This window comes from Furipterus horrens, unplaced genomic scaffold (genome assembly GCF_987537825.1).
Source record: "Furipterus horrens unplaced genomic scaffold, mFurHor1.1.pri manual_scaffold_12, whole genome shotgun sequence".
Classification (NCBI taxonomy): Eukaryota; Metazoa; Chordata; class Mammalia; order Chiroptera; family Furipteridae; genus Furipterus; species Furipterus horrens.
Window position 1 is genome coordinate 72,194,848 of NW_028327182.1, and position 12,889 is coordinate 72,207,736.

Sequence of the window (12,889 nt, forward strand, 5' to 3'; positions counted from 1 at the left end):
CAACTTTCTGCATAAAGAGTCCATAATGTTTTAGGATTTATGAGCCAGGTGTTCTCTGTCCCAGCTACTCAACTCCGTCTGTCCAGTGCCAGAGCAGCCATGGGCGATGCATACACAGATGAGTGTGGCCATGCAGCACGTCACCTACAAAACTGACAGTGTACTAGGCTTGGCCCCAAACCCGTAGTGGCTGACCATGCCCTAAGCCACTGTCCTCTGCTGTAGCTCTCTACACTTCCGAGGAGGGCGACACCTCCCAGCAGGAGACACCTTGGGTTAGAATCGGGCCTTTGGATCTCCAGATCCCCATCCTGCGGCTCTGACCTTCCCATGAGCCGGTTGCTGGTTTCTGGGCTCAGAGCTGCACCCTGCCCTTGCTCCTTGTGCCTGCCTGTGACTGCTTCACGCCCGTCCTCGTTTCACCTGTCATGCCTGCTGGTCCCGGTCTCCATCTGGGTCTGAGGCACACTGGGGCTACCTTCCTGGTTCCCTGGTCTGCCTCTGGTCTCCACCCCTTCTGGACTGTTTCCCATACCACTTCCAGATTCAGCTTTCTACTGCCTTTCTCAAGTGCTCCAGAGTGCCCCATTACCAGTTTGGGTGACTACCAGAAGTTAACCACAGAACTTTGAAAGAAAGACCATGTGCCCAACAGGTTGCTTGAGTCCCCAGGAAGGCTCTGAGAATCTCTAGGGTATGCTGTGCCTGGGTCTGTGCCTCTCAGAGCCGCCCTCAGCTCCTGCAGAGAGGCCTTGGAGCACCCGCTTGAACCCTTGCCCATCACTCAGTGTGCAATCCTCCTCAGAAGCTCCTTCTCCCCAGGTGCCACTGAGTCTTCTGAAGTCAGTTTGGTCTCTGCCCTGCTTACCTTCTAAATGTGGGTAGCATGGCTCATGCCCCCACATCGCATAGCGCTGGGAAAAGGAGGAAGGCATGGGTGTTGGTCCTAATCTTGCTTTTTTTAAAACATCAAATGTCCTCCAAACATCTGTAGCCTGGGGGAAGGCCTCTGCCTGGCCTAGGGGCTCTGCAGCGGCTGGCTTGGTCAGATCAGGCTGTGAGAGCTGTTCTCTGTGTTGTCAGGAAGGGTCCTGTGTGGAGGGGTCCCACCTGGAGAAGATTCACCCTACCTGGAGCTATCTCCACTTGCAGAACTCCCTGCCTGGAGGGGTCCTTGTCTGCAGGGGCCTCTGCCCAGAGGCAGAGTGCCCAGAACCCTCTCTCTCTCCTTGTTCATCAATTGTTGCCCACTTGGACACCGTGCATGACTAAGCTTGGTCCCCTAACCCTCCCTCAGGGTAGGGTCTTGCCGTGCTCCAGCCCCGCAGCACCTGGAAGAGGGGTAGGGGGGAAAGTCAGGAAGTGTGGGTTCAGTAGGGAGGACTGTCTGACTCGCCAGGGCGCAGCTCTGCTCACTGTGGGGTGAGAATGAGCAGGCACATGGGGGACAGGTCCCTGAGACCTGACAAGGTCTCTGCTTCCAGGTCACCTGTCACTCCCTGAACGGCAAGTGCCAGCTGAAGGTGAAGAGCAATACCTGCTATTGCTGTGACCTCTACAACTGCCATAGGTGAGTCCAGCAGGGAGTGGGGCAGGGAGAGCACCCCACTACCGTTGTCAGCCCCTCCTCCCATCCCTCCCTTCTCCCCCCTTCTCTGCTCTTCCCTGTCCTTGGACACTGCACCTATCCACATCATCTCCTTCAGCCTTCAGACATTTAGGTGAGGGGTGGGCATTAGTTCCATTTCCCAGATGGGGAAACTGAGGCTCAGTAACATGGCAAGGTATGGGGAGGGGAAGCGTTCTATGAGCACCATGGTTATGTCTATCAGTGAACCTGCACCTGTGGACTGTGAACTTCACCAGCATTTCTCAGTTTTTTTCTCCCCACTTAGCTGGGACAGGTGACTAAATGAGGCTCGAGTTTAGTATTTCTCTTGATAATACCCCAGCCGGTTAGTATCTGGTTAGCCCGTTTCCCTTGAGTACGGGCCTCAGTAAGAAGAATGAATACTCTATTTCAGAAGCCTCCCTTTTCCTCCCTCTGCTGGAAGTCTGAGGGCATTTTTCTCTGATATTTAATCTGGGAACCAGGTTGAGCTCCTGAAGGTGAATCTTACAATATTGTGGGGCTCCATGACTGGGTCCCGCTGCAGGTTTTAACGCTCAGACTTATTCACAGCAGTTCATCCATTACAGGTCCGTGTTCTGCCCTGGCCCCTGGTCCCACAGCGTTTCCGCTGTGGAGTCTCTGCTCCAGGAAGCTGGGCTCCCCGTATCCACTTGTTTGTCTCTTCCATCTGGAGAGCAGCAGTTTGTCCTGCATCCTCCTCTCTTATGATCCTGTAAGAGTAACTGATTATTTAGTCGGAATCAGCTCCTTACTTGTTGTTAGGACCAAGTGTGAGTTCTAAGCCAAAACTGAAACCCTCACCCATTGTCTTTTACATTTGTAAGTTAATAGCTTGAACCCTTATATTAAAGCCAGTGGGAAGTTTAATGTTTGTTTCTGGGGAACCCCTTCCCTGAATTGTTGAAAATTCCAGGGGTTTAAGCTGCACCCTCTTCCCCAAGAAGAGGGTTCTAGGCTAGCCTGCTGGCCCACGGCCATGAGGCTGTGGTCCAGATCCCCTCCCTGGACAGAGACCATCTCAGGCCCATGCTGTGAGGGCCAGGACGAACCCTCTGCCAGTGAAGCCGGGTCAGGAGGACTTAGCCGTCAGCCTTTATACCCTGCTCGCTGGAGGCTGACTCACTGGGCCCTGTTGCTCTGTGCAAGGCCTGTGTTTGGGGAGTGGGCACAGTGAGGGTGCCATCCTCAGTGCTCAGTGCCCTGGGCTCCCTCCCCAGATGGATGCCCAGGCTCCGTGGGGAAGGCCTTGCTGCCTTGGCCACGGTGTGCAGCTGGGCAATGCCTCTCCCTGGCATAAGCAACAGGGCCCTCGGGGCTTTTGGAACAGAGACTTACAGCTTGTCTGGATTCAGTTCATTTGGTCCTAGCCCTGCTCTGCCACGTGGTGAGGCCTTTTCCTCGCAGGCGTAGGTGACACTGGTGTCTTCTCTCCCTGTGCAGCACTGAGTACTCTCCCACCTACTACGAGTTCGTGGGCGTGAGCGGCTGTCAGGACGTGCTTCACCTCTACCGGCTGCTCTGGGCCTCGACTGTGCTGAATGTCCTGGGCCTGTTCCTGGGCATCGTCACTGCAGCTGTCCTGGGGGCCTTCAAGGACATGGTGAGTAGTGCCACCCCGGGACTGGGCAGTGACAGCGCTCCAGACAGACCAGGGCTTTGGGGCCCATGTTCTTGGAGGCATGCAAGGTGGCCTCCTTATCCTCCCTCACAAATGGGGAAACTGAGGCTCATGAAAAATACTCACCACACGTTTTAATGACAGCAAGCCTTCACAGTCATTTCTAGAACAGAGTCTGTTCCAGCACTCTCCTCCGCTCTCTGAGGTTTGTGCTACAGAGAGGAAGAAGCTGAACTTGACATTTTGGTGTCTATCTCCACCACCTCTCATCCCAACTGCACATGGGATCACTGGAGCATCTGATTTAGTAGGTCTGGGGGGTGAGGGTGCTGGGGGCTGCATTTTCCAAAACTCATGGGTGATTCTGATGCAAGAACTCTGGACAATGGGTGCTTTCGAGTTTGGGCCTCAAGTGTCAGAGCTCCTGGGCGGGGCCTTGACTACAGGGGCCTCACTGTGAAGGCTGCCCTGGCTGAGCCCCTCTCTCAGGGCAGGCCCTCAACATGGTTCTCTTTTCACAGGAAAAGAGCTCGTGCTTGCGGCTGGTCTGGGCACAATCCTCCTTCTCCAGTCTTCTCTCTGTGGAACTGTCTTTGTTTAAAACTAGAAATTCTCACGTGGTGCACAAATAGCACCCACTGTAGCAATTCTCCCTTCATCCAGAGAGGTGTCACAGGCGAAGGGACAATCCCCAGTGTCACCAGTTGCAAAGACCAAGTTATACACATGACAGTACAGAGATGAAGAGCCATCCATCCATTACCCAATTTTAACTGTAAGGTCAGCGCAAATGCGCATGCAGACAAGTCCCCATAGGCCAAACCCAAACCTGCTTCTGCAGTTAAAACTTTTCCTGATTGGTCTCTTGCCACTTGGCCGTTCTGGAGACTTTGGTCACTGGCCATTTTTAGTAGCTTAGCCTGGAGCCCTCCTGAGATCTGTGGTTTTCTTGAAGGATTTGTTTCCCTAGATAAAACCTGAGGCAACATGGGAAATCCTGGTATCCCCCAGAACCAAACCTTTCTCCTGGCTCTCACCCTGGGGGTACAGACAGACTCTCCAAGCTCTGACGTTGTTTACAAGATGTCTTTAAAGTCATAAAAGACAACCATCCTCCAAGGAGGAAAGTTGCCGGTTGCCATGCCTTCAGCAAAGTCTCCAATGGATGTTGCAGCTCTCCCCGGGTACCTGGGGTCTGCGGAGGGTCTCACAGTCACCTGCTGTGAAAACCCTCGATATAGGGGCTTTTTCTACTGCAGCTAACTCAGAGGTTTCTCTCTTGGCAGACTTTCTAGAAGAGCAAGGCTAGATCAGAAATTGAATACCCTGTGTGTCTGGTTAGAGTTCTGCCGTCCCTAAAAGCCTGGGTGAGGGTTGCTGGGGCAGAGGTCAGCCCCGTGGGTTTCCCAGAAGGGGCTCTTGTGTTCATAGAGTTTATAATGAAATTGCCGGGTTATTCTGTCAGGAACATAATGATCCCTAGAAGGGCCGCAAGTCCCAGCAGGCCGCCATATTGTGTCTAAACTCTGCTCTGGACAATTTTCTTTCTCAAACCCAAAGCAAAAAGGGCGATTCCTTAAAATTTTACACCTATTGAGTAGATCTTCTTATAAGTTTAGTGGATTTTATAATTCAAAATTATTTTAAGGAACAAAGGCCCTTCATTAACCAACCCAAGGCTGTGTGGGCCCTTTCAGCATATGAGAGCTTCATATGCAGGTCACCGAGTGCTTGTGACAAGGTGGGTGCCAGAGCCAATTTCTTTGTCCAGAGTGAGAAGTCGCTGGGCTCCGCAGAGGGTCTCCTGGGGCTGGTGCCTTGGTCACATGACAACACTTACATCCACAGTCGTTTAACTCAGTCTGGCGAGGAGGCGTCCACATTGAGCCTCAGGTGCATTGAGAAGAGCAGGTGGACAGTTCTGCTGGCCCAGGGGGGCTTCCTGAGGTCACCCACACAGTGAGACTCAGGGTTCAGAAAGGTGGCTGAGTGGTCAGGGAAAAAGCAGGCAGATGCAGGGAGCCAGGGCCAAAGTTGGGCCGGTCCTCTCTGTGTCCCCTGAGACAGAGTGGCTGTCCCTTCTCCAGAGTGAAATTTCCCATGCCAAAATGTTTAGCTCCCTCATGAGAGACCCCCACCCCCCTTTCTGTCCTCCCTAAACCCCAAATGGCACAAATGCTGAGTGAGGCCAGTTGGGTTCATGAGGTCATCTGTGAACCTTGACCTTCAACCTACATCACTCTTGCTCAGCCCAAGCTCCCAGGCCTCCAGCTTCAGCTGCTTCTTCCGGCCAGAATGCTCCCCTGAGCCCTCAGTGGGGCCCAGCTCCTGTTGTGCCAGGACAGCTCTTAGATCAGCCTGGTCATACAGTAGGCACTCAGCAGTGTCTGTCCATGAATACGGCATCAAGGTGGTCAGATGTGCAGGCTTTGCCCCGAGGTTTCTGCCCTTTCTCTCTCAGTTTTTGAGCTGCCCCATTCACTCCTCAGAGTTACCTAACTTTCTTTACCTCAGCTGGATGCAGTGGAGTGCAGTACACTTATGCTGAGCTCCTGCTGGAAGAGCTCATGGTGCTGGGCCCAGCAGGAACAGAATAAATGTTATTGTGTAATCCATCCTCCTTCTAGGGGAATGCCTCCATTCCTGGGGGCTGGTGGAGGGGATGTTTGAGCACAGATGTGCAGAAAGCGGCCCTGGGTGGGGTAGGGCAGGAGGTGAGAGGTGAATTAGCAAATGACTGCCCCCACACTGACCCCAAGGTACCCCTTCAGCTCCTGGGTGGGGAGCTGGGAACAAGCAGCTCTGGGTGCGTTTTCATATCCCACGGCTATCTCCTCTTGGCCCACCTCCTTCCTGTCTGGTTAGCACATCGCCCTGAAGTTCTGGGGCCTGGTTCCAAGTTACTGCCTTCCCTTCCCTCCCAACCCCAACTCCTCAGGACCTTCAGCAGATGGTGGTGAGTTTTCAGGTAATCCACCTCTGCTGTTCTGTCTCTTCTCTGATGTGGCAGTGCCTGCCCCATATGTGCCAGCTGCGATCCAGGTTTTGTCCTCTTAGGGAGGGACACACACAGGGTCTGTGAACCTCTGAGCACCCCATGTGAGTGACTGGCCTCCTTCTGGGGAGGGGTCTATCCTATGGCCCGTCTTCTCTGACGGGCAGGCGGGCAGCTGAGAATCAGGGCCCATGTCCTGTTCTCCTTCTGAGAATTACAGCCTCCCACAAGCTAACACAGCACGGGCTCTGAGGAATTTGGAACACCTTGGGAACATTGGCACTTCTCCAGCACTCCCTGGGCTGCGGTCACCCGGGGTGGCATATGTGGGAAGCAAGCCCGGCACGACTATGTCTGAGAGTGTTTGTGAAGTCAGTCCACGCACGGTGGCCGAAGTTGTACTGAGAGGTGCCTGTAACACTACATGCACCTGGAGAGGAGGGATTGGTGGTTTTCTTGCTTTTTCAAAAAAGCACCAAAGAGCCTGGGTCTAACTGGCATTTTTGTGGGTCCCTGGGACAAATAGATTTAAAAATAAAAAAGCAAAAATAAGCCCTGTCTTTTTGGTGTTTAGTTCTAATTTGAGAGCTATTGATCTGAGAACTTGTGGCATTTCCCTGTAGCTGATTTGATAGGACCTCACCTTCTGGAATGACTTGAGGACAGGACTCCCTGGAGGGACTGCTTGAGGCTAAAGGTGCTGAGGCTCTGGGAGGGTCTGATGCATCTCCATTCTCTGTGGCAGGTCCCTCTGTCCCAGCTGGCCTACAGACCATCTGCTCCACCTCAGATGCTCTACAACCCTGCCCAGCAGATCCTGGCCTACTCGGGCTTCTGCCCAGCACCTGCGACCCTCCCCACCTGCTCATCCTACCCTCTGCCTCTCCAGGTAGGCCGAGCATCACCTGCCTGAAGCCAGTGTGCTCATAGCACAGGCAGCACTCACGCAGAACAGTGCTGGTCAGACGGGACTCAGATGGGGCTTTGGTTGAGGGAAGACCTAGGGCTCCCTGTCCTGGTGTAGGTAATGTGGTGGTAGAGCATGCATGAACTGGAAAGGGGGTTGGGGACAATCTGAAGGGTGATATGGTGGGTAAATCAACCCATAGCCCCCTCACGCAGACATTCCACAGCCCCGTTTGGCATTTTGGATATCCTTTGCTCCACGTGGCCCTCATGACTCACTCGCTGGTGTCCTTCAGGACTCTAACCTTCTCTAATCCATGACCTGGTCCCACAAAAGTTGACTGCAATTTCCCGGCCAGAGCAACTGGGGACATAACACCAGGTACCTGGATGGAGCCATATGAATTTGCTAATATCCAACCACACTGTGTCCACAAAAGTGGCAATTTCATTGATTCACCCTAAAATAATGCTGTTGGCCTTGGGCTTATTGTGGGAAGAGGAACACTTGGTGGGAGCTAAACCCTATTTGTAGAGTGGCATTTGCTTTATCCTTCCATTCCCATTTGTGGTTTCGACCTTTCCTTCTTTATATTCTAGGAAGTATCTGGTTGGAACAGCCCCTGATAATCTGTCACCTTATGAACTCCAGACCAGGGGCCCTTCACCATGGCCCTGTTGACGTTGGGGCCAGATAGCTCTGAGGGGTGGAGCTGCCCTGTGAGTGCTAGGAGGCTGAGCAGCATCCCTAGCCTCCAGTGCACCCCCTGTTGAGACAACCAAAAATGTATCCAGCTGTTGCCTGGTGTCCTCAAGGGGGCACAGTTGAGAGCCACAACTTATTTAGGCTTCCATTTGGGGTTGGGGCAACCAGATGGACTTAGCCACATTCTTTTGCCTATATTATTAGAAGACCAACAACCACCAAGTTCTAGGAAGTTTACAATATTCAAATGCATGAGGAATTGCGTTTCTGTGCTTGGGCAGGAGGGGCAGCTGTGGGTAAGCAGGGGGAGGGGGACTCAGACCCCGATCGTTGGTTATGAAGTCATATATACATCTTCATATGTTGGTTGAGGGGACCAGCACCAGTGAAATGGCCCTTGTAGGCAGGCAGCAGCGGGGCTCTTGGTCAGTCTTCAGCCTGACTTCGGGGTACTGCCCGGCAGGTATGACGTGTGCCCTCAGGAGACGCGCTCCTTGTAGGAGTGCAGGATGTGGGAGGATGGTCTTCCATCCCCAAAACATGGTGCTGGTGACTAGGCCTACTTTATTCCAGTGTCATTTTTCGTCCTTCGGGGGCCTCTGGCTCTTCACAAACAGCAGATGCCCCCTCTTTACCCTCCCAGGGGAGGCCTGGGCTCCCCTCCCAATGGCCTAATCAGCCATTATCACTAGCACATGTATGGGTATAATTACATCTAGATCAATAATCAAATTTTGAAGAGAGGACAAATCAATGAGGATCCTGTGTTTCCTTAGGAAAAAAACAACAGAATTGATGCTTCCGTTTCTGCTGACCGACAGGGAAGGAAGGGGAATACTTTAAATGACCTGTTGACGTTATTAGCAGCAAAGTAGCAAAGTCACATAGTAGCAGGAAGTGAGGCAGCTGTCGGGGGGACTGTTTTGAGCGGTTGGCCAAAAGAGAAGTTTTTGGAGAAAACCCACCTCCTTGGCTTCTAGTCATCGCCTGGTCAGGAAAATCGGGGAAGGGGTTGGCGTCAATGAGTTTTGGGCGAACAAGGACACTAGCAGAGATTTCGCTCACGCCCTGCAATTAAGGGATTTCTTGTCTACTCCCCTGGTGGGGGTTCCTGCATAGGCAGAGTGTGTCCCTGGGACAGCCCTGTCTGTCACGGTAGTTTATTGTTTCTGGTGTTTTACTCCATGGTTCATGAGCGTTTATTCTGTGGTTTGTGGTGGTTTACTCCGTGGTTCTTGGCAGTTTACTCTGTGATTTGGGGAGATTTACTTCATGGCTCCTTCTGGTTACTCCCTGGTTCTTGGTGGTTTGCTCTGTGGAGTGGGGCGGCTCATGCTGGGGCTCGCTCAGGTGCACATTTCTAATGAAGGACTGAGTGGATACTTGCGGGGTAGAGTCTGGGAGCTTCCAGCACACCTGCGAGGCTGGCTGTGTCCCTGTGGTCAGCAGTGTGAGTTTGAGAGAAACAAATAAAGCTGAGCTGGGGCCCTGGGCCCTGGTCTGTTGGATCCTGAAAGCCCAGGCTGTTGACCTTGAGGAAGGTGACATTCTTGGCTTCAGGTACAGCTTGGGATGAAATCCTTTTTTTCAGAATCCTGAGGTTCTGGGGTTCCTGGTCCTCCTCAGTGGGCAAGTCTCCAGGAAGAGGCGAGGCAGCAGGCTGGCCTCTCGGGGGCTTGAGGCGCCTAGGGGGCAGAGAGCAAAGGTCACATGGCACTGCCAGGCAACCAGAGCCCTTCAACACTCACCCTGTTATTTCACAGAAGGGATTGTTTGCTTTATTTATTTCAATATTGGTTTTAAGTAGGCGTTTTCAACTCTTAGAACTTAAAAAAAGAAAAAAAAATTTAAGAGATTTGTTGGCACAGTGGAAAAAACCTGGAAAAACATTTGTCTTCTCAGAATCACTTTTACTTGAGTTTATGCCAGGGTTCTTGAGAGAAACAGAACCAACAGGGTGGATGCACATACACAGAACCAGACATAGATATAGATTAGACTGGTACATAGAGAAATGGAGAGATAGGGACAGAGCAAAGGTGTCTAAAACCTACAGGGCAGGAGACCCAGGGAAGAATGGATCTTGCAGTTTTGAGTCCAAGGTCAGTCTCCTGGGAAAATACCCTCTTCCCCAGAAACCTCAGTCTTATTCTCTTAAGGCCTTCAACTGATTGGACGATGCTCCCTGACATCGCGGAGGGTGATCTGCTTTACTCAAAGTCTGTGATTTCAACCTTAATCACATCTACAAAATGCTTTCACAGCAACATCCAGACTGGTGTTTGACCAAACATCTGGGCACCGAGGCCTGGCCAAGTTGACACGTAAAATGAGCCATCACATGGGGTGGAAGATGCTGAGCTCTTGGTTTTTTCCTTAAAGTACGAAGTGTTGGGTGAACCCAGCAGTCCCCTGATGAGCTGAGCAGCCTTCTTCTTGGACATGCCTGCGCTGCTGTGTATCCGGTGTCAGTCTGGTAAAATGCCACTCCCTTGAAGGTCAAGACTCACACACGGCAGGCAGGAGGGCTGGGAGGCCTGAGGAATTCCACAGATGGGTGTTTCCACAGGCAGCTCAGGGGCCAAGTTTGTGCAAAGGAGGCCCCAGCAGGGCAGGATCGGGCCCTCCCTCTGGCCTCCCTGAGAACACACTCTGATCAGGGAGTGTTCCCACTAGAAGGTCTTGGTTAGGTGGGTGACCCTGGGTCTGGGGCGGGGGAGCCCGAGCCAGGTGGGCTCTTTGAGGGGTACTCCGTGTGGACTGCATGTGTGGCCGGCCCTCTCCACTGACTGAGGAAGCCTTTTCTGTTCAATTGCAGCCATCCAGCAGCTTCCCAGCCTCGCCCTCCACTGACCTCTCTCTGTCCGAGGACACGCAGCCTCCATCCCAGTCCAGCTCCAGCTTCGGGCTCCCGCCCAACGCCCCGCCTCTCTATGCTCCAGCCCCTTTCCTCCCCGGGGAGAAACCTCCCCCCTATGCACCATGACACAGGCGGGGTCGATTAAAAAATAATTTCTTTTCTGATTTGTTAAAAACAAAGCAGCCTCTGCAAAGCCTGCTTCTGTGGCCAACCTCCTAGTGACATCAGGAGGTTTCTGAAGTCTGTGTCTGCCCTCCCTCCTTCCCTGGGCACATCCAGGCAGGGAGAAACCTGGACGGAGCCCCAGGCGGCCCAGACCCCGGCGGCACCTCTGCTTGGTCGCCTTGCCCAGCATGTAAACCAGACACCAAATAGAGCTAAAATTTCTATCTGTCACCAGTTATATAAAACCAAGTTTTATTTCCCTACAAATTTTCATTTCCTCCTAATTAGTTATTATTATTATTATTATTATTATTTTGTAAAGGGACTATGACCTGGGCTATCCATTTTGAGGATCATTTTTAAAGGAAATATCTTGAATGTTTATATATACAAACACTCCAGTGCTGTGTTCTCACATTTATTTGCTTGAACAAAAAGACGCTCTGGCTCAAATATAAAGTGTTGTTTCTAAGGCCTGCGCGTTGACCCTGGTGTGTGTGTGTGTTGTCGTTTACCAATCAGCCATCACACCCGGAGAAGGTTTTGCTACCTGAGGCTGCGTGTTTCCTATTTAAGGCTTCTGGGCTTCCAGCTGTCATCCGTGGAGTGTGCTGGAGGCTACCTGGTCCGTTCTGCAGGACACCCTGTATGGTGACCCCATGAGAGCGGGTGCTTCTGAGGCCCTTCAGCCAGAGCCTGGAGTGCAGTGCTGCCTGTTACAGACCAGCAGCTATGGACCAAGGGTCCAGTGTGTACCCACCTGCTGCCAGACACCCCTGAGGCAGTAGGCGGGCACAGTCTTGGAAGTGATCAAATCCTGGTGGGGTGACAGGCCAGAGTCCCTCAGTGACAGTCCTGGATCCCTGGGGAAAAGAGATGAGGGGAAGAAAGAAGAGGAAGAAGGAGGGGGCTGTATTTTAAGAAGACATGGTCTCCTGCTTCCCACTGCTGGCTGAGAATGCAATTCTGTCTAAGAGACAAAATATTCTCAGTCCGGTATAGAAAATCTCAAGTTTAATTTTCTGAGCATATGGAAAGCTCCCTCTAAAGAAGGTAAACACACACGTTCAAATAAGGAAATGACACACATGGAATACAGCAAACACCAGGCGAGCCAGGCCCCAGAGTTTGGCTAATTGACCTTGGAAAGGCTACTGATTACAGACCAGGAAGCGAAGGGCCCAGTCACTGGTCTGGTGAGCCATCTTTAGTTAGCATGAGCACTGTTTGTTAAACTCAGACTCACTGATAGTGACCCAGCATAGCCCTGGCCTCCGCAGGACGGGGATGGGGTCCCTCACCTCCTGTTTGCAAAGACAGAGCTGCCCACCCTCTGGGTTTCTAAACAGGAAAGAAGCACTTTTTGTTAAGAGGAAAATTTCTTTCATTAGTTGAGACTGTGGAGAGTAGGGAATGTGGCCACACGAAGTCAGACTAATGCAGTGTAGGAGCTCAGGAGCAGGCCATCTGATCAGGGGTCTGATACACCTGACTGAACGTTAGTAATAATAATAAGCTGGCAGAACCGCGCACTGCCCCTGTGGCTGACGCATCTGGGGTCACACAGCAAGTACCTCAAAGAGAAACACTTCTCTGCCTGGAGTTTAAGAACCAAGCTCTTGAACTGAGTCAGGAGGTCTTTGCCATCCAAGAGGCTGAACCCATTTGGAGGGCTTCCTATTCCATGAGCACTGGACAGGGGAGAAATGTTGGCTGTGTGAATCCTGAGCATGTAAAGAGCACCCGCTGGGCCTGCAGGGGGTGGAGGGCACCCACCGGGGGCTGGGGCTCAAGCTGCATCAGGTTCCATGCTGTCCTGGGTGCTAACAGCGGAGAAGCTGAGTTGCAGATCTGGCAGCAAGCCTGTGCCAACTGGACCCGGGCCACCAACCCCGGAGGACAACCAGGTGCCAGAAAACACAGGGACAACCTTCATCCTCCACATATGACCCAGGGTCAGAGACATGCAGTGGCGTCAGTGTTTCCCCAGACTATTCGCACCAGCG

The 12,889-nt window shown here is 52.4% G+C and overlaps 1 protein-coding gene across 1 annotated transcript in view; it reads left to right on the forward strand.

Annotated features, from left to right (window-relative positions):
* Positions 1 to 11,135, forward strand: part of TMEM255B (transmembrane protein 255B) — a 52,135-nt gene extending 41,000 nt beyond the window's left edge. The window contains exons 6-9 of the mRNA XM_090258291.1: positions 1,485 to 1,570; positions 3,074 to 3,233; positions 6,992 to 7,135; positions 10,677 to 11,135. Of these exons, the coding sequence (XP_090114417.1) occupies positions 1,485 to 1,570; positions 3,074 to 3,233; positions 6,992 to 7,135; positions 10,677 to 10,844 (558 nt within the window). The 3' untranslated portion in view covers positions 10,845 to 11,135. The remainder of the gene's footprint in view (positions 1 to 1,484; positions 1,571 to 3,073; positions 3,234 to 6,991; positions 7,136 to 10,676) is intronic.
* Positions 11,136 to 12,889: the final 1,754 nt, after the last annotated feature.